The sequence below is a fragment of the Opisthocomus hoazin genome, chromosome 2 (genome assembly GCF_030867145.1).
Source record: "Opisthocomus hoazin isolate bOpiHoa1 chromosome 2, bOpiHoa1.hap1, whole genome shotgun sequence".
Taxonomy (NCBI): Eukaryota; Metazoa; Chordata; class Aves; order Opisthocomiformes; family Opisthocomidae; genus Opisthocomus; species Opisthocomus hoazin.
The window spans coordinates 43,355,712-43,378,173 of record NC_134415.1 but is presented as its reverse complement, the minus strand read 5'-3'; the positions used below and the strand labels follow the sequence as shown (position 1 = coordinate 43,378,173).

Here is a 22,462-nt window from a genome sequence, read left to right as displayed (position 1 = left end):
CAGTGTAATTTATACCTTTTTGTCTTTAAGACTTTGTCTGATGCCACTAAGCTTTTATCTTACTGCTTCAATTGCTATTACTGTTATACCATTTTGCTTTAGAGGCCAAAATATTTTGGTAAATCCTGAATATTTCTATAAAAATTGTTATTATTTTGATACTTGGGGTTAAAATTTTGAACTATGAATAAATTACATCTCTACACTACTCTACTGACCACACTTATGTGAAACAGCACGAAGTTACATTGTTATTTAAACTTCAATTGAGAAGATGGACTCTCAAAAATAACACATATCTAACATGCCTGTTTTTTAATGTTTTCTTTATCGTGCTTCATTTATGGTGGGGAGTTTAGGAAAGACTGAAGCTAGCTTCTCCTTTTGCAATTTGAGAACTCAAACTGCAATTTGAGAGGAACTAACTTAAAAATATCAGTTTTAAGACCTATCCAGTCTGAATCTGGGGTAACTGCTATGTAGTTATGGCAGTATATGGACATATATAAATGATAAAAAAAATTATATATATATATATAAAAAGGCAAGAAATAACCTGTGGTCATACCTACACATACACCTGCACACTTGATTTTGAAAACACTTGACTTGTCAGATATAAATTGTTTACAGAATCACTCCTTCAGTTTTGAAGGACTTTTTCTTCAGTAGGGAATATCTAGGAAAATACGGACCTTAAAAGTCTTTATTGAATTAATTTGACTTCACTTTTTTTGCCTGAATAAACAGATTCACATAATATCTTTTAAAAAAAAGAAAGTGATTAGAATTATACAACACTTTAAATAAGGAACAGGAAAATGAATGTGCTGTACCTGATACATGGAAAATAAAGTCATTAAAATAATTTTGCCAACGTTGCAGTATTAGCACACATTCTTACCTTTCACACTGTAGGAAAGTAGCTCAAAAATCGAATCAGCTTTCGTGGTATAAGTAGTTCTTATGCTGGATGCCTTCTCTGTGGTGCTATTAGCCAAAGTGTACGCTGCGGTCCAGTTGTAGTAGTTGCTGTACACATTAGCAGCGACCTCTAAAGTGTCAAGTAAAGGCACATGTAGAGGATAGGATTCTGGAACAGTAAATGTTGGGATTCTGTGTTCCTGAGATGGCACACTTATTCCCATTGACTCCATTACCAGAGGAGGTGTTTTAACAGTCTGTGGCACCCTTCTGTCATGGGATGATCTTCCACCGAATGGCAATGGGATATTAATTAGAAAACTGTTTTTATTTAAGCTGTATCTGGTCCGGTCTTCACTAGAAAACAAAAGTGACTCTGTTAGAAACTCTAAGTCCAAGAAGCATATACAGAAATTTCCATGATTCCTACTATTCCCACGATACTGAGCTTACTTACATGCTTATATCAATGCCCTGATGTTAGGTTTAGAGAGAAATGTAATGACCATCTATTATTATCAGCATTTTTAAAGCACTCATCTACCAGAATTTACTGAAAGCACTTTGATATCAGTGAATTCTGTCAAAGTTTTTTCCCCTTATTTCATAATCAAAGAGATTCATAGGTCAAGTAGTCCAGAAACACATTCATTCTGTAAGACCTTGCCTTGGAATTCAAAGGTTCCTGATTCTTTGTTCAGAGCTTAACTTCAGCTCACAGGTGGAGAGTGCCATTCCAGGGGCTAATATACAATGGTTATGAATCTTGTATTTGATTTTCTACTCTGAAAATCCAAATCTGCTTTCTGAACATTAATGAAAAGATGTATTGACACGAAAATGATCCTCAAAATGAAGGAATCTGAATGAAAATAACTGACACATAGGAAAAAAAAATACTCCAAAAATACTGCTGCACTTGTGCAATGTGGCATGTCAAGTATCAGAAAAAGGGGATTATATTGTTCTTTAAAAAAGTGATGTAGTCTTATAGAAATGCAGAAGAAGTCTTATTAGCATTAGAAGTTATAAGAACCTGAATTATAAAGAATTTATCTTTATGATGATAAGTGTTTCAAAAGTTTCATCCAAATACTCAGGATTTGTTTTATTCTGAATAAAAATAAATACAATCTAACCATTTTAGCAGGAGCTAGGACTGGAAAAAACAGATCATCGGCTGAAAAGCTTGTGGGGGAAAAGTGTAATTATGAAAAGGCAAAACAGGAGGAAACGTGGCCTTAATTTGTGCATGAACAATAAGCTGGCAAAGATGCTTTTCTTGTTTGCCTAACCGGTCTTTTACATCACAAAATCTTCTTTTTTACACTTAGAGCTACATCCTAAGATGAAAATCATGGAAACACTTTTGAAATTTGTTCCTTTACATCAAATGGTTAAAAAAATCAACATCACAGAGCAGCAGAAATTCCTATTATTATTATTAAATGTGCAGTGCTGATAAGAACACAGAGGAAAAAGCAGTTTTTTCCTTGTTTATACTTAGCTTAGGAATACACTGGAAGCAATACAGTTGTGTGTCGTTAACATCCAGTTTCGTATTACCACAGTGAAAGACAATACATGGAAAAATAGCACTAAGAAAGATAAAATGCCAGACTGTTCTCCATCTGTTTTTGCAATCCAACCTTACACTAGCTTCTGTTGTCCTTTACATCTGTTTCAGCCATCGATGTGTCCCCAGCTCATGACTAAACTATACAGACATGTTTCTACTTATCACAGTGGTAGCTGTGGATATATTCTGAAGATACTACCAAACAACACTGTTCCTTGAATTCTTATGCATAGGCAGAGCAGCAATGTGCTATGAACACTAAATGGCAAGAACAATATGTGCTAGGAACTGTAATGAGAGCAAATCTTGGCAGGTGCACGAGTATTTTAGTCTAGATCTACTCTGGCTGACTTATCGTCTAATTTCCTAGAAATAGAAGAAATACACTATTTATCTGCCTTCCAGTATCCCTTTTTGCTTGTCAAATACTACTTTTTAGACATTTTTAACACATTGGATGATTTCTATCAAATTTGACAGAAGGCTAAAAGCCCCAGGGGTAACTACTTTCATGCAAGTTCTGTGAAACTCTCTATTAGCTGGAGGGGATGGGCCCAAACTAGTGCAAGCATCCAGTCCATATGTGTACAACCACGGCACGTGCTGCCTCTGAGCAGGTGACAGATGGAGTCAGACATGGGAAGAGGTCAGTGTACTATACTGGTGGAGGTCATCCAGTATGCGTAGGGGAACAGGAAGAAATGTCCAATAGGACTACACAGGAAAAAGTAGAGTTATTAGGATTATGGCCAAAGACAAAGTGTCTGTGGGGGTGCAGGACACAAATCTACGGGAAACCTGGCTTCATTAGTGGCTTAAAGTAAAGATTGTTGAACGCTGTATTTTTGTTCCGTTCTCATTACTACATAACACAATACTTCAGGATATATTCGTATACTGCAGGAGTGATTGCTGTAAAGTCCAATCTGTATTAAAGACACGCATTATTTCCTCCATATAATTTCATGTCTCTGGTCTTAAAATTCTTGGTTATGATTCCAATTTTAAGCTAATATTTATAGCAATTCCACGCTGTTTTATAAAACAAAGTAAATTAAAATAACACAAAAATACGAATAAATACCTATTTTCAGTTTCCTGTGTGACTATCCTAATTTATCTCCCTACCTTTTCAGGAAGAGTTCTTCAGGAATGGTGATAACAGGCAGGTTAATTTTCTGAATGTTCAGTTCCTGCAGTCCACTTAGTTTGTCTTGCAGAATCTGGGCATAGGGGACATCTCTTGATGCCTTTTGCAGCCAGGCGTTGGTTGCCTGCAATGAGGAGACAAGACTTTCAAAGTAAATAACAAGTTTTAGGACTTCCCAGGAAGTTATCTGAAAGCCATTGTAGCTATCCATATACTGAGCACTACGCATCTGATAAAGTGACTGGTTCAATCGAAGTTGGAAATATACATCTTATTCAATCTGATGAATGCTCTTACAAGTAGTTGCCATTTTGACACCCATGGGGGAGGTGAGAATTCACGAGAGCTATGTGGTCAAGCTGTAATATCTACTGTAGGCTGAAACATACCACAATAAATTGTGACACAATATGTCGCAGTGTCATATTAGTATGAGCCACCTTCTGATCCAGCAGTTCATTGGCATGCTTCTCTAAAGGTTTTGAGTAGTCTGAAAAGTCAACTGCAAAGCCAGAAGACATTTTTTTCACAGCAGCACTGGCACCTGAACGCCACTCTAGCTCAACTTTCTCAGAATCTGAAAAACATGAATTTAAAAGAAATGGGTAAAATTAGTAATATGCTTATTCTATTTAGGGATATACTACAAACTAATGCAATAAGATGTTTAAATTCATAGGATGTATGTGTGGATCACGTTTTTGCCCCTACCATATCTGACAAGAAGTCTTTCTGAAATTGAGTTTCCATGAGTTGTTGCAGCTGAGCTCAGCTGAAGATATCCTTCAGTTGGTGAATAATTAACCTTTGCTTCAGTTCTAAGTTCAGTTTGCAGGGGAGGAATAGAAATGGTGCCCCTTAACATTGCCTCTTCTATTCCAGCGTATCTGTGACAGCAGAAAGTAAATGTGAATACAAAACATCTCACTCTACTTTTTCACTTATGTTTCAGGAGAAATTTCAGCATTTAAATCTACAGTAAAGGCATAATAGATACTATAAAAAAATAGATTGAATCAAGCTTGTAAATTTGTTCCAATTCAATGAATGTTTTCAGCTTCTGCTAGTTACTTTGGGAAATCTATGGTAAATTATTATAACGTGCACAGATGCACACAATAATAATTCTGTATTAATTTCATAATACTGAAATGGATGAAAATATATACCTGTCTTGGTAAAGTTGTACCTGAACCAAATTCTGAACTACTGGCTCAAGCTGAATTGCCTACTAAGGATACGGCCTCTGACCACGAATCACACAGAAACAAAACACTTGATGAAACATATTATGCCATGGGGCTTCATTTTCCTTTATTCACATTTATTTTATATCTCTGCAACTTTGTTGACTTGAGCAAACTTCTAATATTATGTTAGTGCAAATCAAAGGGAATTCAGGTCCCTGATATCTGTCCAAAGCTCCCACTGATATCAGAGGCAATTCTGCATGAACAGCAAAGACAAAGACTCCCCGGGGCACCATCAAGATCACACAATTCCATGGAAGACTGAGGTTTATTAAAGAATGGGATCAGCTCATTTCACTATAGGCTTGTGAGGCAGTTTTAGAAACCCTGGCAGGCTGAACATTTTTGTTAGCTCCCCTGTAGATGTTCCCGGAAATATTCTCATCATGAAGCGTGGGAATTTTTACAGGAAGCTCTCAGTTATTTTTGGTTTTGTTGCTTATTGAGTGCCATTAGATTTCTTCATGGGGAGATGTAATAACTTTTTGTAGAGCTGAATATATCCACTAAAACATAACACTTCTCCGAACAACCCTTGCCTTGTTTATATCCTTGGATTATCACACCTGCAATAGTACTACTACAATGTCATTTTTGTAGTTGTGTGTGTGCAAACAGGGAAGAACTAACTCAAGGAACCTGTAATACAAACTATATATATTCATATAGTAGGAAAGATCAGTTGATGTATTAGATGTATTTATTTGATGTATATGTGATGGATTACAAGTAAAGTATTTCAAGGGTTCTTAAAAAGGGTTTGAATGACAAGTTTGTATGTCTCTCTATATAAGCATTTTCTCCAAAATGGGATAGAATTTCCCAAAATTTTCAACCTTAAATAAAACCTTCAGCTACCTTATTCAAAGAGATCTGTAAAAGTCTAAGCGTCTTTCTGAGTTACCTGATCTGGCCAGTAAAAGTAACTTCAGAAATCTTCTTCTTGTTAAAGTCTAAGACAAAGGTATATGCTTTCTTCCCAGAAATGGATTCACCAGTAATTCTGAAGTTTGTACCAAATTCAACATCAACATCTGGAATGTGGACATCACTGGTCAAAGTCTTTCTGTCTCTGTTGTACCTGAAGGTCAATGTGGCCTCATGCTGCTTTACACCTGGAAAATATAATGTACTTTGGTTATTTACAACTATGGAATTTGTTCGGTACTACCTAAAACTGAAAAACAGAACATGCACAGGTCTTGAATGTTTCCAGGGATGGGGCCTCCACTACCTCTCTGGACACTTTGCTAAGATTAATATGAATACAGAAAATCCATTAACCTTTAATTATATATTCCATAGTTATTATATATATTATTTTGCATATATTCGGTTTATATTATATTATATACATTACATTATATATTACAGACCATGGACTTTTAGTCTGTTTGATGAGATAACAAAAATACTGCATAATGGATGAATGCCTGTATTTTGCTTTTTGTATATTTAAAGAAGGACAACTTTGAGAATACTACAATTCTCTGCTACTAAGTATTTTCTGATTATTGAGAGTTCTTTCTTTGAAGGAAAAGAACACTGACTGGAAGCCTATTCAAGTCAGGAAGAATAATTTGCTCCAATCTGTCTTGGGTATGTCCCATATGAGTCTACTTAAAATAAAAGTCAAATCAAATCAAATCAAATCTAGTAAATTTGCTGCTTTCATCTGATGCTATGTCATTCTTTGGGATATTACACATGAATGCCATCACTTTTCACAACATTCTCTGCACACTTTCCAAGTTTTCACTCTGGGAATTCTAAGGTTGACCACTATATAGAAACAGAGTGTAACATCAGTTATAGTAACAGCAATAGCAACAGTAGTATAACTATTACAATAGTAACAGTAGTAACATCAATGACCAGTAGAAACAAAAGCATCCTTTAAAATTGTATGTCAACAACAGAATATTAGTTCAACAAAGGTGTATTTATGATGAATTCGATCTGCATATAAAACCAGACCTGCATAATTGGCCCTAGACTCACTTTCCTCCCTAAGGCTCCTGAAGTCTTAACTAACACTACAGTGTCATATTCTAAAAAGCCACTTCTTGGGAAGCAAGGATAGCTCACAGTCCACAGCACCACATTGATCTAGGCTGACTTTTCTGATCTTAGGAAAAAAAACTCTACTGGCCTACGTCTTTTACTACTACTACTGATGACTGTGTCCCTTTAACACAAAGTTCTATTTTAAATGTCAGTATTGCCTGCCTAATGCATTTTGCTTTACTGCTCTCCATCTTCACGCTCGCTGCAAAATAGGTTAGCAACAGCTGAGACAAGTCTGTGTGGTATCTCCAAGCTACATTAAATCTGATCAAAAGACCCCAGGCGACATTTGTGACTTTTTCTACGATTGTACAGCCTACAAAGTGAAGAGATTACATCTTTGCCACACTTGCCCTCTCTAATTCTATAAGCCATTGTCCTGTTGATTTTTGTATTATTTTTGTTTTCACAGTGTTTTGGTTTCGGCTGCCGCTGGCAACAAAAGCGCCACGCGGCCGCCCCTCCCCCCGCCGGGGTGCGGAGGAGAATGGAAAGAAAACAGGCAGAAACTGGTGGGTCGGGATAAGGGCAGTTTAACAGAACAGCAAACAGAGGGAACAGTAACAACAACGATACAGATAAGGAGAAAAAAACACGACAAAATCAGACCCGCTCTCTCGGACCGCACCAGCGCCGCACGCTCCCGAGCCGAGAGAGCGTTCCCACCGCGCCGCCCCCCCCAACCGGAACCCAGCGTGATGGCACATGGTATGGAATACCGGGCTCTGTTTGGCCAGGTGGGGTCAGCCCCCACTCCCCGGCTGTGCCCCTTCCTGGAGTCCGGTGAAAATTAACCCTGTCCTGGCCAAACCCAGGACACACAGGTTCATAAATAAAGCAGCAAAAAGCACTAGCATAAAAGGCAGTACTTACGTGTGAGAACGCCACTGCTGGGCAGCAGCAAGAGCAGCAAGAGCAGCAAGAGCTGCGCAGGGCCCATGGTGAGCCCTGAACCCTCTTGCTACTCTTTCTCTTCCTGTTTTTCCTTCTCTCCCCTTTTCACCTCTTCCCTACCGCCTCAGAGGGAGAATGAGCCTTCTGATTTAGGCCTCCATTTATATAGTCTGTAGCAAGCAGCTGAGGCAAACGGTTTAGAACCTCAGAGCAAACTGCCAAAGGTGAGAGTTCCAGATCCTCACAGTGCTCCAGACAATGTTCTGCTTTGGTTGCTAGGACTCACAGAATCACAGAATCACGGAATGTTCGGGGTTGGAAGGGACCTCTGTGGGTCATCTAGTCCAACCCGCCTGCCCAAGCAGGGTCACCTACGGCAGGCTGCAGAGGACCTTGTCCAGGCAGCTCTTGAATATCTCCAGAGAAGGAGACTCCACAACCTCCCTGGGCAGCCTGTTCCAGGGCTCCATCACCCTCAGAGGGAAGAAGTTCTTCCTCATGTTCAGACGGAACTTCCTCTGCTTCAGTTTGTGTCCATTGCCCTTGTCCTGTGGCTGGGCACCACTGAAAAGAGTTTGGCCCCATCCTCCTGACACCCACCCTTCAGATATTTATAAGCATTTATATTTATAAGCTGCCTCAATATGTCTTGTAATATGTAAGAATGATTTTACTTTGTAGTATGATTCTACAAGAGACTGTACAAAAAGATCATATTTTTGCCCATAGCATTTGATCCCTTTCTGCATTCAAACATCAAGAGGTTTTGACTGTTGCTTAAAATCTATTTATTTGCTCACTTCAGCACTGCAGATAAATAGAGCTCTGGAGTCCCCAGCACTCAGAGATTTCTTAGCTATCTCCCTGTTTTGCCTGTGTCTCTTCGCTGCCTTCAGATGGTTACATGGGCTCAAGCTGAGGCTGACCAACTGCATTAATGTGACATTGCACGGGCATAAACAAATTACAGAAGTTATGACTCAACCCGTAAGCATGCAGATAACATGAGTGCACCACTCTGCTGTGACAGGTTTATATTGCTGTATTATCTAGTCAAGGGACAGCATTTTTTTCACAGCAGGTGCCACAAAATGCCACACACTACTTTTATACGTTCAGTCATCAAGAAACCCCCATGCTTTCAGCTCACTGGAAGAAGTCAGCACCCACACGGAGTTAGACAACATAAAGGTTTTCTCTTGGAAGTGAAATAAAGACTTTGGAGATGGAACCATTCTGAAGCCTGGTGACTCTCTTGCAGGGCTTACATCTTTGCATCTTTTGCAGTCTATACCACAAAGACAAGCAGCGAGTATTGGTGCACATTTGAGAAGAGAAAGGACGACTGAAACATCAAACTTTACTCCCTGATGTTCTACACTAGAAGTAGCTCCAATCTTTGGTATATGCTGCATATCTGTAATCTGCACAGATTTGGTCCTGTTCTAAAAACCAAACACCTAAATGGCAGTTCTCCAGCTGTCTTTGGATCAAGCCATCTGAGGTCAGTGCTGTGTTACATGTTTCTTTTCCCTTAAGATTTTTTTTTTTCCTTTAGTCCACATTACTCAGAATTAGGACAGTTTGGGCCTTGGTGCTCACCATGGTAAGGCAGCACTGTTGAAGCACTAGGTACTACCAGAGACCACTAAGTTTGTTCACCATTCCCTTCAAAAAACCTAAATATCAGTATTAAAAACTATTAAAAAACAACGATGAAATTATATTTAAAAAGGAACTATTTCTGGGCATTTCAAATCTTTTTTCTTAGGAGAACCTAGCAAGGGGAAAATTCCCTAAAACAGATAAAAATGTCATCAGCGTCTGGTAACTAGCCATTCCTGTAATGAAGTTTCATGGGTTGTTGAGGAAAATGCAGGGCTTTTACTAATGCTGATGAAACAAGCTAGCTGGAACTGTCATATAGTTAATGAATTTTGCCAGTTATGCCTTCTTTCGTTACTAAAAATCTTGCCATTGCTTTAGGATGTTCTGCATGTTCATACATTGGTACTACCTAAAACTGAAAAACAGAACATGCACAGATCATTTGCAGAACACAAAGAAAGTGCAGCTCATATGTGTAAAGAATGGTAGGGGTTGGAAGGGACCTCTGTGGGTCACCTAGTCCAGCCCTCCTGCTGAAGCAGGGTCACCTACAGCAGGCTGCAGAGGACCTTGTCCAGGTGGGTCTTGAATATCTCCAGAGAAGGAGACTCCACAACCAAAGAACAACTGATAAACTGAAGGTGTACTGCCTCCTCACATGTCCAGGAAGAAGTTACGTATTTGGGTGCATTACTGTACTCTAAATCACTGGAACAGCTGCATTTCCACTGGAACTGCAGCACTTGCTTGAGAAGTAGATGACCAAGTTTCCTGATCCGTCATCACGAGAGAAGGTTTGATCCTATGTATCAGTGTCCTACGTATAATGCTACACGTGATTCTAGTTGGGAGCAGCCTTTCTGATGAACCTGCACTACTATGTAGCCACAAATTGAAGTCTGTAGAGCCAGAAAATAGAACAAGCAAATCATGAAACAACTCCTGTGCATGTTGGGACAGGTATCTGGGAGTACGAAGTCCTAGCTTCAGCTATGTATGTACTGCACATGTGGATTAAATGCAAACACAATACATATAGCAGGGACCAGGACTCAAGACTGAGTACAGGTATTGCTTACTTTCAGCTACTTAAACTCTCACTCATAAGCCATGGCACATCATACACATGAGTATATTGCTTATGATGAAAATAGATTTGATGGTCACAGTCACCCCTAGAACCCAGAAAAGCTAAGGAAACTGAGCACAGTAAATTAATGCCAGCATATAGCTGGGAGTCAGCAGAGGAAAGCATTTTTCATAGCTCCTATTCCGTAATGTGTGCTATGGTGTCCTGTATTTATGGTACATATGGCATGTCTTGGTGGTCTCCACAGTACTGTAGATCCCTTTCTTTTCAGTATGTGCGCACCTTTCTAACGTTTCTTCTGCTGCATTTAGGGACTGTCATATGAATACCACTAAACAGAAAACTCATCTAACAAACTTTAACTGAGCCTCTTAAACTAACAGGATTTGGGCTTTAAATTAGTTTCTTACCCATACTATGCATTAACATTTTATTTTTTGTAAAGTCTTTGTTGTAGGAGTTCTCCTGACATTCGAAGTCTAGATTTGATTCTAGAAAGAACAATTTATTTTATCAAATTTTGTCTTCAGACTTTGCTACACTTTTTTCCACAGCAGCACAGACAAAGCTGCATCAAGTCACTCATCTGAAACTGAACCCCCTCCTTCCTATGCTAGTCTTTTCCAGTGAGCAACTGGTTTTGCCGTGCCTGTTTTGGCAATGCCAACAAAGACTTTATAGAATCATAGAAAGTTTTGGGTCGGAAGGGACCCCTAGAGGTCATCTAGTCCAACCCCCCCGCAGCAAGCAGGGACACGGCTAACTAGATCAGGTTGCTCAGAGCCCTGTTCAGCCTGGTCTTGAATGTTTCCAGGGATGGGGCCTCCACTACCTCTCTGGGCACTTTGCTAAGATTAATATGAATACAGAAAATCCATTAACCTTTAATTATATAAGCCATAGTTATTATATATATTATTTTGCATATATTCGGTTTATATTATATTATATACATTACATTATATATTACAGACCATGGACTTTTAGTCTGTTTGATGAGATAACAAAAATACTGCATAATGGATGAATGCCTGTATTTTGCTTTTTGTATATTTAAAGAAGGACAACTTTGAGAATACTACAATTCTCTGCTACTAAGTATTTTCTGATTATTGAGAGTTCTTTCTTTGAAGGAAAAGAACACTGACTGGAAGCCTATTCAAGTCAGGAAGAATAATTTGCTCCAATCTGTCTTGGGTATGTCCCATATGAGTCTACTTAAAATAAAAGTCAAATCAAATCAAATCAAATCTAGTAAATTTGCTGCTTTCATCTGATGCTATGTCATTCTTTGGGATATTACACATGAATGCCATCACTTTTCACAACATTCTCTGCACACTTTCCAAGTTTTCACTCTGGGAATTCTAAGGTTGACCACTATATAGAAACAGAGTGTAACATCAGTTATAGTAACAGCAATAGCAACAGTAGTATAACTATTACAATAGTAACAGTAGTAACATCAATGACCAGTAGAAACAAAAGCATCCTTTAAAATTGTATGTCAACAACAGAATATTAGTTCAACAAAGGTGTATTTATGATGAATTCGATCTGCATATAAAACCAGACCTGCATAATTGGCCCTAGACTCACTTTCCTCCCTAAGGCTCCTGAAGTCTTAACTAACACTACAGTGTCATATTCTAAAAAGCCACTTCTTGGGAAGCAAGGATAGCTCACAGTCCACAGCACCACATTGATCTAGGCTGACTTTTCTGATCTTAGGAAAAAAAACTCTACTGGCCTACGTCTTTTACTACTACTACTGATGACTGTGTCCCTTTAACACAAAGTTCTATTTTAAATGTCAGTATTGCCTGCCTAATGCATTTTGCTTTACTGCTCTCCATCTTCACGCTCGCTGCAAAATAGGTTAGCAACAGCTGAGACAAGTCTGTGTGGTATCTCCAAGCTACATTAAATCTGATCAAAAGACCCCAGGCGACATTTGTGACTTTTTCTACGATTGTACAGCCTACAAAGTGAAGAGATTACATCTTTGCCACACTTGCCCTCTCTAATTCTATAAGCCATTGTCCTGTTGATTTTTGTATTATTTTTGTTTTCACAGTGTTTTGGTTTCGGCTGCCGCTGGCAACAAAAGCGCCACGCGGCCGCCCCTCCCCCCGCCGGGGTGCGGAGGAGAATGGAAAGAAAACAGGCAGAAACTGGTGGGTCGGGATAAGGGCAGTTTAACAGAACAGCAAACAGAGGGAACAGTAACAACAACGATACAGATAAGGAGAAAAAAACACGACAAAATCAGACCCGCTCTCTCGGACCGCACCAGCGCCGCACGCTCCCGAGCCGAGAGAGCGTTCCCACCGCGCCGCCCCCCCCAACCGGAACCCAGCGTGATGGCACATGGTATGGAATACCGGGCTCTGTTTGGCCAGGTGGGGTCAGCCCCCACTCCCCGGCTGTGCCCCTTCCTGGAGTCCGGTGAAAATTAACCCTGTCCTGGCCAAACCCAGGACACACAGGTTCATAAATAAAGCAGCAAAAAGCACTAGCATAAAAGGCAGTACTTACGTGTGAGAACGCCACTGCTGGGCAGCAGCAAGAGCAGCAAGAGCAGCAAGAGCTGCGCAGGGCCCATGGTGAGCCCTGAACCCTCTTGCTACTCTTTCTCTTCCTGTTTTTCCTTCTCTCCCCTTTTCACCTCTTCCCTACCGCCTCAGAGGGAGAATGAGCCTTCTGATTTAGGCCTCCATTTATATAGTCTGTAGCAAGCAGCTGAGGCAAACGGTTTAGAACCTCAGAGCAAACTGCCAAAGGTGAGAGTTCCAGATCCTCACAGTGCTCCAGACAATGTTCTGCTTTGGTTGCTAGGACTCACAGAATCACAGAATCACGGAATGTTCGGGGTTGGAAGGGACCTCTGTGGGTCATCTAGTCCAACCCGCCTGCCCAAGCAGGGTCACCTACGGCAGGCTGCAGAGGACCTTGTCCAGGCAGCTCTTGAATATCTCCAGAGAAGGAGACTCCACAACCTCCCTGGGCAGCCTGTTCCAGGGCTCCATCACCCTCAGAGGGAAGAAGTTCTTCCTCATGTTCAGACGGAACTTCCTCTGCTTCAGTTTGTGTCCATTGCCCTTGTCCTGTGGCTGGGCACCACTGAAAAGAGTTTGGCCCCATCCTCCTGACACCCACCCTTCAGATATTTATAAGCATTTATATTTATAAGCTGCCTCAATATGTCTTGTAATATGTAAGAATGATTTTACTTTGTAGTATGATTCTACAAGAGACTGTACAAAAAGATCATATTTTTGCCCATAGCATTTGATCCCTTTCTGCATTCAAACATCAAGAGGTTTTGACTGTTGCTTAAAATCTATTTATTTGCTCACTTCAGCACTGCAGATAAATAGAGCTCTGGAGTCCCCAGCACTCAGAGATTTCTTAGCTATCTCCCTGTTTTGCCTGTGTCTCTTCGCTGCCTTCAGATGGTTACATGGGCTCAAGCTGAGGCTGACCAACTGCATTAATGTGACATTGCACGGGCATAAACAAATTACAGAAGTTATGACTCAACCCGTAAGCATGCAGATAACATGAGTGCACCACTCTGCTGTGACAGGTTTATATTGCTGTATTATCTAGTCAAGGGACAGCATTTTTTTCACAGCAGGTGCCACAAAATGCCACACACTACTTTTATACGTTCAGTCATCAAGAAACCCCCATGCTTTCAGCTCACTGGAAGAAGTCAGCACCCACACGGAGTTAGACAACATAAAGGTTTTCTCTTGGAAGTGAAATAAAGACTTTGGAGATGGAACCATTCTGAAGCCTGGTGACTCTCTTGCAGGGCTTACATCTTTGCATCTTTTGCAGTCTATACCACAAAGACAAGCAGCGAGTATTGGTGCACATTTGAGAAGAGAAAGGACGACTGAAACATCAAACTTTACTCCCTGATGTTCTACACTGGAAGTAGCTCCAATCTTTGGTATATGCTGCATATCTGTAATCTGCACAGATTTGGTCCTGTTCTAAAAACCAAACACCTAAATGGCAGTTCTCCAGCTGTCTTTGGATCAAGCCATCTGAGGTCAGTGCTGTGTTACATGTTTCTTTTCCCTTAAGATTTTTTTTTTTCCTTTAGTCCACATTACTCAGAATTAGGACAGTTTGGGCCTTGGTGCTCACCATGGTAAGGCAGCACTGTTGAAGCACTAGGTACTACCAGAGACCACTAAGTTTGTTCACCATTCCCTTCAAAAAACCTAAATATCAGTATTAAAAACTATTAAAAAACAACGATGAAATTATATTTAAAAAGGAACTATTTCTGGGCATTTCAAATCTTTTTTCTTAGGAGAACCTAGCAAGGGGAAAATTCCCTAAAACAGATAAAAATGTCATCAGCGTCTGGTAACTAGCCATTCCTGTAATGAAGTTTCATGGGTTGTTGAGGAAAATGCAGGGCTTTTACTAATGCTGATGAAACAAGCTAGCTGGAACTGTCATATAGTTAATGAATTTTGCCAGTTATGCCTTCTTTCGTTACTAAAAATCTTGCCATTGCTTTAGGATGTTCTGCATGTTCATACATTGGTACTACCTAAAACTGAAAAACAGAACATGCACAGATCATTTGCAGAACACAAAGAAAGTGCAGCTCATATGTGTAAAGAATGGTAGGGGTTGGAAGGGACCTCTGTGGGTCACCTAGTCCAGCCCTCCTGCTGAAGCAGGGTCACCTACAGCAGGCTGCAGAGGACCTTGTCCAGGTGGGTCTTGAATATCTCCAGAGAAGGAGACTCCACAACCAAAGAACAACTGATAAACTGAAGGTGTACTGCCTCCTCACATGTCCAGGAAGAAGTTACGTATTTGGGTGCATTACTGTACTCTAAATCACTGGAACAGCTGCATTTCCACTGGAACTGCAGCACTTGCTTGAGAAGTAGATGACCAAGTTTCCTGATCCGTCATCACGAGAGAAGGTTTGATCCTATGTATCAGTGTCCTACGTATAATGCTACACGTGATTCTAGTTGGGAGCAGCCTTTCTGATGAACCTGCACTACTATGTAGCCACAAATTGAAGTCTGTAGAGCCAGAAAATAGAACAAGCAAATCATGAAACAACTCCTGTGCATGTTGGGACAGGTATCTGGGAGTACGAAGTCCTAGCTTCAGCTATGTATGTACTGCACATGTGGATTAAATGCAAACACAATACATATAGCAGGGACCAGGACTCAAGACTGAGTACAGGTATTGCTTACTTTCAGCTACTTAAACTCTCACTCATAAGCCATGGCACATCATACACATGAGTATATTGCTTATGATGAAAATAGATTTGATGGTCACAGTCACCCCTAGAACCCAGAAAAGCTAAGGAAACTGAGCACAGTAAATTAATGCCAGCATATAGCTGGGAGTCAGCAGAGGAAAGCATTTTTCATAGCTCCTATTCCGTAATGTGTGCTATGGTGTCCTGTATTTATGGTACATATGGCATGTCTTGGTGGTCTCCACAGTACTGTAGATCCCTTTCTTTTCAGTATGTGCGCACCTTTCTAACGTTTCTTCTGCTGCATTTAGGGACTGTCATATGAATACCACTAAACAGAAAACTCATCTAACAAACTTTAACTGAGCCTCTTAAACTAACAGGATTTGGGCTTTAAATTAGTTTCTTACCCATACTATGCATTAACATTTTATTTTTTGTAAAGTCTTTGTTGTAGGAGTTCTCCTGACATTCGAAGTCTAGATTTGATTCTAGAAAGAACAATTTATTTTATCAAATTTTGTCTTCAGACTTTGCTACACTTTTTTCCACAGCAGCACAGACAAAGCTGCATCAAGTCACTCATCTGAAACTGAACCCCCTCCTTCCTATGCTAGTCTTTTCCAGTGAGCAACTGGTTTTGCCGTGCCTGTTTTGGCAATGCCAACAAAGACTTTATAGAATCATAGAAAGTTTTGGGTCGGAAGGGACCCCTAGAGGTCATCTAGTCCAACCCCCCCGCAGCAAGCAGGGACACGGCTAACTAGATCAGGTTGCTCAGAGCCCTGTTCAGCCTGGTCTTGAATGTTTCCAGGGATGGGGCCTCCACTACCTCTCTGGGCACTTTGCTAAGATTAATATGAATACAGAAAATCCATTAACCTTTAATTATATAAGCCATAGTTATTATATATATTATTTTGCATATATTCGGTTTATATTATATTATATACATTACATTATATATTACAGACCATGGACTTTTAGTCTGTTTGATGAGATAACAAAAATACTGCATAATGGATGAATGCCTGTATTTTGCTTTTTGTATATTTAAAGAAGGACAACTTTGAGAATACTACAATTCTCTGCTACTAAGTATTTTCTGATTATTGAGAGTTCATTCTTTGAAGGAAAAGAACACTGACTGGAAGCCTATTCAAGTCAGGAAGAATAATTTGCTCCAATCTGTCTTGGGTATGTCCCATATGAGTCTACTTAAAATAAAAGTCAAATCAAATCAAATCAAATCTAGTAAATTTGCTGCTTTCATCTGATGCTATGTCATTCTTTGGGATATTACACATGAATGCCATCACTTTTCACAACATTCTCTGCACACTTTCCAAGTTTTCACTCTGGGAATTCTAAGGTTGACCACTATATAGAAACAGAGTGTAACATCAGTTATAGTAACAGCAATAGCAACAGTAGTATAACTATTACAATAGTAACAGTAGTAACATCAATGACCAGTAGAAACAAAAGCATCCTTTAAAATTGTATGTCAACAACAGAATATTAGTTCAACAAAGGTGTATTTATGATGAATTCGATCTGCATATAAAACCAGACCTGCATAATTGGCCCTAGACTCACTTTCCTCCCTAAGGCTCCTGAAGTCTTAACTAACACTACAGTGTCATATTCTAAAAAGCCACTTCTTGGGAAGCAAGGATAGCTCACAGTCCACAGCACCACATTGATCTAGGCTGACTTTTCTGATCTTAGGAAAAAAAACTCTACTGGCCTACGTCTTTTACTACTACTACTGATGACTGTGTCCCTTTAACACAAAGTTCTATTTTAAATGTCAGTATTGCCTGCCTAATGCATTTTGCTTTACTGCTCTCCATCTTCACGCTCGCTGCAAAATAGGTTAGCAACAGCTGAGACAAGTCTGTGTGGTATCTCCAAGCTACATTAAATCTGATCAAAAGACCCCAGGCGACATTTGTGACTTTTTCTACGATTGTACAGCCTACAAAGTGAAGAGATTACATCTTTGCCACACTTACCCTCTCTAATTCTATAAGCCATTGTCCTGTTGATTTTTGTATTATTTTTGTTTTCACAGTGTTTTGGTTTCGGCTGCCGCTGGCAACAAAAGCGCCACGCGGCCGCCCCTCCCCCCGCCGGGGTGCGGAGGAGAATGGAAAGAAAACAGGCAGAAACTGGTGGGTCGGGATAAGGGCAGTTTAACAGAACAGCAAACAGAGGGAACAGTAACAACAACGATACAGATAAGGAGAAAAAAACACGACAAAATCAGACCCGCTCTCTCGGACCGCACCAGCGCCGCACGCTCCCGAGCCGAGAGAGCGTTCCCACCGCGCCGCCCCCCCCAACCGGAACCCAGCGTGATGGCACATGGTATGGAATACCGGGCTCTGTTTGGCCAGGTGGGGTCAGCCCCCACTCCCCGGCTGTGCCCCTTCCTGGAGTCCGGTGAAAATTAACCCTGTCCTGGCCAAACCCAGGACACACAGGTTCATAAATAAAGCAGCAAAAAGCACTAGCATAAAAGGCAGTACTTACGTGTGAGAACGCCACTGCTGGGCAGCAGCAAGAGCAGCAAGAGCAGCAAGAGCTGCGCAGGGCCCATGGTGAGCCCTGAACCCTCTTGCTACTCTTTCTCTTCCTGTTTTTCCTTCTCTCCCCTTTTCACCTCTTCCCTACCGCCTCAGAGGGAGAATGAGCCTTCTGATTTAGGCCTCCATTTATATAGTCTGTAGCAAGCAGCTGAGGCAAACGGTTTAGAACCTCAGAGCAAACTGCCAAAGGTGAGAGTTCCAGATCCTCACAGTGCTCCAGACAATGTTCTGCTTTGGTTGCTAGGACTCACAGAATCACAGAATCACGGAATGTTCGGGGTTGGAAGGGACCTCTGTGGGTCATCTAGTCCAACCCGCCTGCCCAAGCAGGGTCACCTACGGCAGGCTGCAGAGGACCTTGTCCAGGCAGCTCTTGAATATCTCCAGAGAAGGAGACTCCACAACCTCCCTGGGCAGCCTGTTCCAGGGCTCCATCACCCTCAGAGGGAAGAAGTTCTTCCTCATGTTCAGACGGAACTTCCTCTGCTTCAGTTTGTGTCCATTGCCCTTGTCCTGTGGCTGGGCACCACTGAAAAGAGTTTGGCCCCATCCTCCTGACACCCACCCTTCAGATATTTATAAGCATTTATATTTATAAGCTGCCTCAATATGTCTTGTAATATGTAAGAATGATTTTACTTTGTAGTATGATTCTACAAGAGACTGTACAAAAAGATCATATTTTTGCCCATAGCATTTGATCCCTTTCTGCATTCAAACATCAAGAGGTTTTGACTGTTGCTTAAAATCTATTTATTTGCTCACTTCAGCACTGCAGATAAATAGAGCTCTGGAGTCCCCAGCACTCAGAGATTTCTTAGCTATCTCCCTGTTTTGCCTGTGTCTCTTCGCTGCCTTCAGATGGTTACATGGGCTCAAGCTGAGGCTGACCAACTGCATTAATGTGACATTGCACGGGCATAAACAAATTACAGAAGTTATGACTCAACCCGTAAGCATGCAGATAACATGAGTGCACCACTCTGCTGTGACAGGTTTATATTGCTGTATTATCTAGTCAAGGGACAGCATTTTTTTCACAGCAGGTGCCACAAAATGCCACACACTACTTTTATACGTTCAGTCATCAAGAAACCCCCATGCTTTCAGCTCACTGGAAGAAGTCAGCACCCACACGGAGTTAGACAACATAAAGGTTTTCTCTTGGAAGTGAAATAAAGACTTTGGAGATGGAACCATTCTGAAGCCTGGTGACTCTCTTGCAGGGCTTACATCTTTGCATCTTTTGCAGTCTATACCACAAAGACAAGCAGCGAGTATTGGTGCACATTTGAGAAGAGAAAGGACGACTGAAACATCAAACTTTACTCCCTGATGTTCTACACTAGAAGTAGCTCCAATCTTTGGTATATGCTGCATATCTGTAATCTGCACAGATTTGGTCCTGTTCTAAAAACCAAACACCTAAATGGCAGTTCTCCAGCTGTCTTTGGATCAAGCCATCTGAGGTCAGTGCTGTGTTACATGTTTCTTTTCCCTTAAGATTTTTTTTTTTCCTTTAGTCCACATTACTCAGAATTAGGACAGTTTGGGCCTTGGTGCTCACCATGGTAAGGCAGCACTGTTGAAGCACTAGGTACTACCAGAGACCACTAAGTTTGTTCACCATTCCCTTCAAAAAACCTAAATATCAGTATTAAAAACTATTAAAAAACAATGATGAAATTATATTTAAAAAGGAACTATTTCTGGGCATTTCAAATCTTTTTTCTTAGGAGAACCTAGCAAGGGGAAAATTCCCTAAAACAGATAAAAATGTCATCAGCGTCTGGTAACTAGCCATTCCTGTAATGAAGTTTCATGGGTTGTTGAGGAAAATGCAGGGCTTTTACTAATGCTGATGAAACAAGCTAGCTGGAACTGTCATATAGTTAATGAATTTTGCCAGTTATGCCTTCTTTCGTTACTAAAAATCTTGCCATTGCTTTAGGATGTTCTGCATGTTCATACATTGGTACTACCTAAAACTGAAAAACAGAACATGCACAGATCATTTGCAGAACACAAAGAAAGTGCAGCTCATATGTGTAAAGAATGGTAGGGGTTGGAAGGGACCTCTGTGGGTCACCTAGTCCAGCCCTCCTGCTGAAGCAGGGTCACCTACAGCAGGCTGCAGAGGACCTTGTCCAGGTGGGTCTTGAATATCTCCAGAGAAGGAGACTCCACAACCAAAGAACAACTGATAAACTGAAGGTGTACTGCCTCCTCACATGTCCAGGAAGAAGTTACGTATTTGGGTGCATTACTGTACTCTAAATCACTGGAACAGCTGCATTTCCACTGGAACTGCAGCACTTGCTTGAGAAGTAGATGACCAAGTTTCCTGATCCGTCATCACGAGAGAAGGTTTGATCCTATGTATCAGTGTCCTACGTATAATGCTACACGTGATTCTAGTTGGGAGCAGCCTTTCTGATGAACCTGCACTACTATGTAGCCACAAATTGAAGTCTGTAGAGCCAGAAAATAGAACAAGCAAATCATGAAACAACTCCTGTGCATGTTGGGACAGGTATCTGGGAGTACGAAGTCCTAGCTTCAGCTATGTATGTACTGCACATGTGGATTAAATGCAAACACAATACATATAGCAGGGACCAGGACTCAAGACTGAGTACAGGTATTGCTTACTTTCAGCTACTTAAACTCTCACTCATAAGCCATGGCACATCATACACATGAGTATATTGCTTATGATGAAAATAGATTTGATGGTCACAGTCACCCCTAGAACCCAGAAAAGCTAAGGAAACTGAGCACAGTAAATTAATGCCAGCATATAGCTGGGAGTCAGCAGAGGAAAGCATTTTTCATAGCTCCTATTCCGTAATGTGTGCTATGGTGTCCTGTATTTATGGTACATATGGCATGTCTTGGTGGTCTCCACAGTACTGTAGATCCCTTTCTTTTCAGTATGTGCGCACCTTTCTAACGTTTCTTCTGCTGCATTTAGGGACTGTCATATGAATACCACTAAACAGAAAACTCATCTAACAAACTTTAACTGAGCCTCTTAAACTAACAGGATTTGGGCTTTAAATTAGTTTCTTACCCATACTATGCATTAACATTTTATTTTTTGTAAAGTCTTTGTTGTAGGAGTTCTCCTGACATTCGAAGTCTAGATTTGATTCTAGAAAGAACAATTTATTTTATCAGATTTTGTCTTCAGACTTTGCTACACTTTTTTCCACAGCAGCACAGACAAAGCTGCATCAAGTCACTCATCTGAAACTGAACCCCCTCCTTCCTATGCTAGTCTTTTCCAGTGAGCAACTGGTTTTGCCGTGCCTGTTTTGGCAATGCCAACAAAGACTTTATAGAATCATAGAAAGTTTTGGGTCGGAAGGGACCCCTAGAGGTCATCTAGTCCAACCCCCCCGCAGCAAGCAGGGACACGGCTAACTAGATCAGGTTGCTCAGAGCCCTGTTCAGCCTGGTCTTGAATGTTTCCAGGGATGGGGCCTCCACTACCTCTCTGGGCACTTTGCTAAGATTAATATGAATACAGAAAATCCATTAACCTTTAATTATATAAGCCATAGTTATTATATATATTATTTTGCATATATTCGGTTTATATTATATTATATACATTACATTATATATTACAGACCATGGACTTTTAGTCTGTTTGATGAGATAACAAAAATACTGCATAATGGATGAATGCCTGTATTTTGCTTTTTGTATATTTAAAGAAGGACAACTTTGAGAATACTACAATTCTCTGCTACTAAGTATTTTCTGATTATTGAGAGTTCATTCTTTGAAGGAAAAGAACACTGACTGGAAGCCTATTCAAGTCAGGAAGAATAATTTGCTCCAATCTGTCTTGGGTATGTCCCATATGAGTCTACTTAAAATAAAAGTCAAATCAAATCAAATCAAATCTAGTAAATTTGCTGCTTTCATCTGATGCTATGTCATTCTTTGGGATATTACACATGAATGCCATCACTTTTCACAACATTCTCTGCACACTTTCCAAGTTTTCACTCTGGGAATTCTAAGGTTGACCACTATAT

The 22,462-nt window shown here is 40.5% G+C and overlaps 2 protein-coding genes across 2 annotated transcripts in view; both read right to left on the bottom strand.

Moving 5' to 3' along the window:
- The window catches only part of LOC142364597 (apolipoprotein B-100-like), an 81,809-nt gene that overhangs the window by 4,578 nt on the left and 54,769 nt on the right, over nucleotides 1-22,462 (bottom strand). The window contains 5 exon segments of the mRNA XM_075444431.1: nucleotides 905-1,281; nucleotides 3,632-3,777; nucleotides 4,043-4,230; nucleotides 4,365-4,540; nucleotides 5,808-6,018. Coding sequence (XP_075300546.1) covers nucleotides 905-1,281; nucleotides 3,632-3,777; nucleotides 4,043-4,230; nucleotides 4,365-4,540; nucleotides 5,808-6,018 — 1,098 coding nt within the window.
- LOC142364595 (uncharacterized) overlaps nucleotides 4,099-22,462 on the bottom strand; it is a 142,434-nt gene continuing 124,070 nt past the window's right edge. Inside the window, exons 8-10 of the mRNA XM_075444420.1 lie at nucleotides 5,808-6,018; nucleotides 4,365-4,540; nucleotides 4,099-4,230 (exon numbers count right to left, since the gene is read on the bottom strand). The gene's annotated coding sequence lies outside the window, so the exon portion shown is untranslated. The remainder of the gene's footprint in view (nucleotides 4,231-4,364; nucleotides 4,541-5,807; nucleotides 6,019-22,462) is intronic.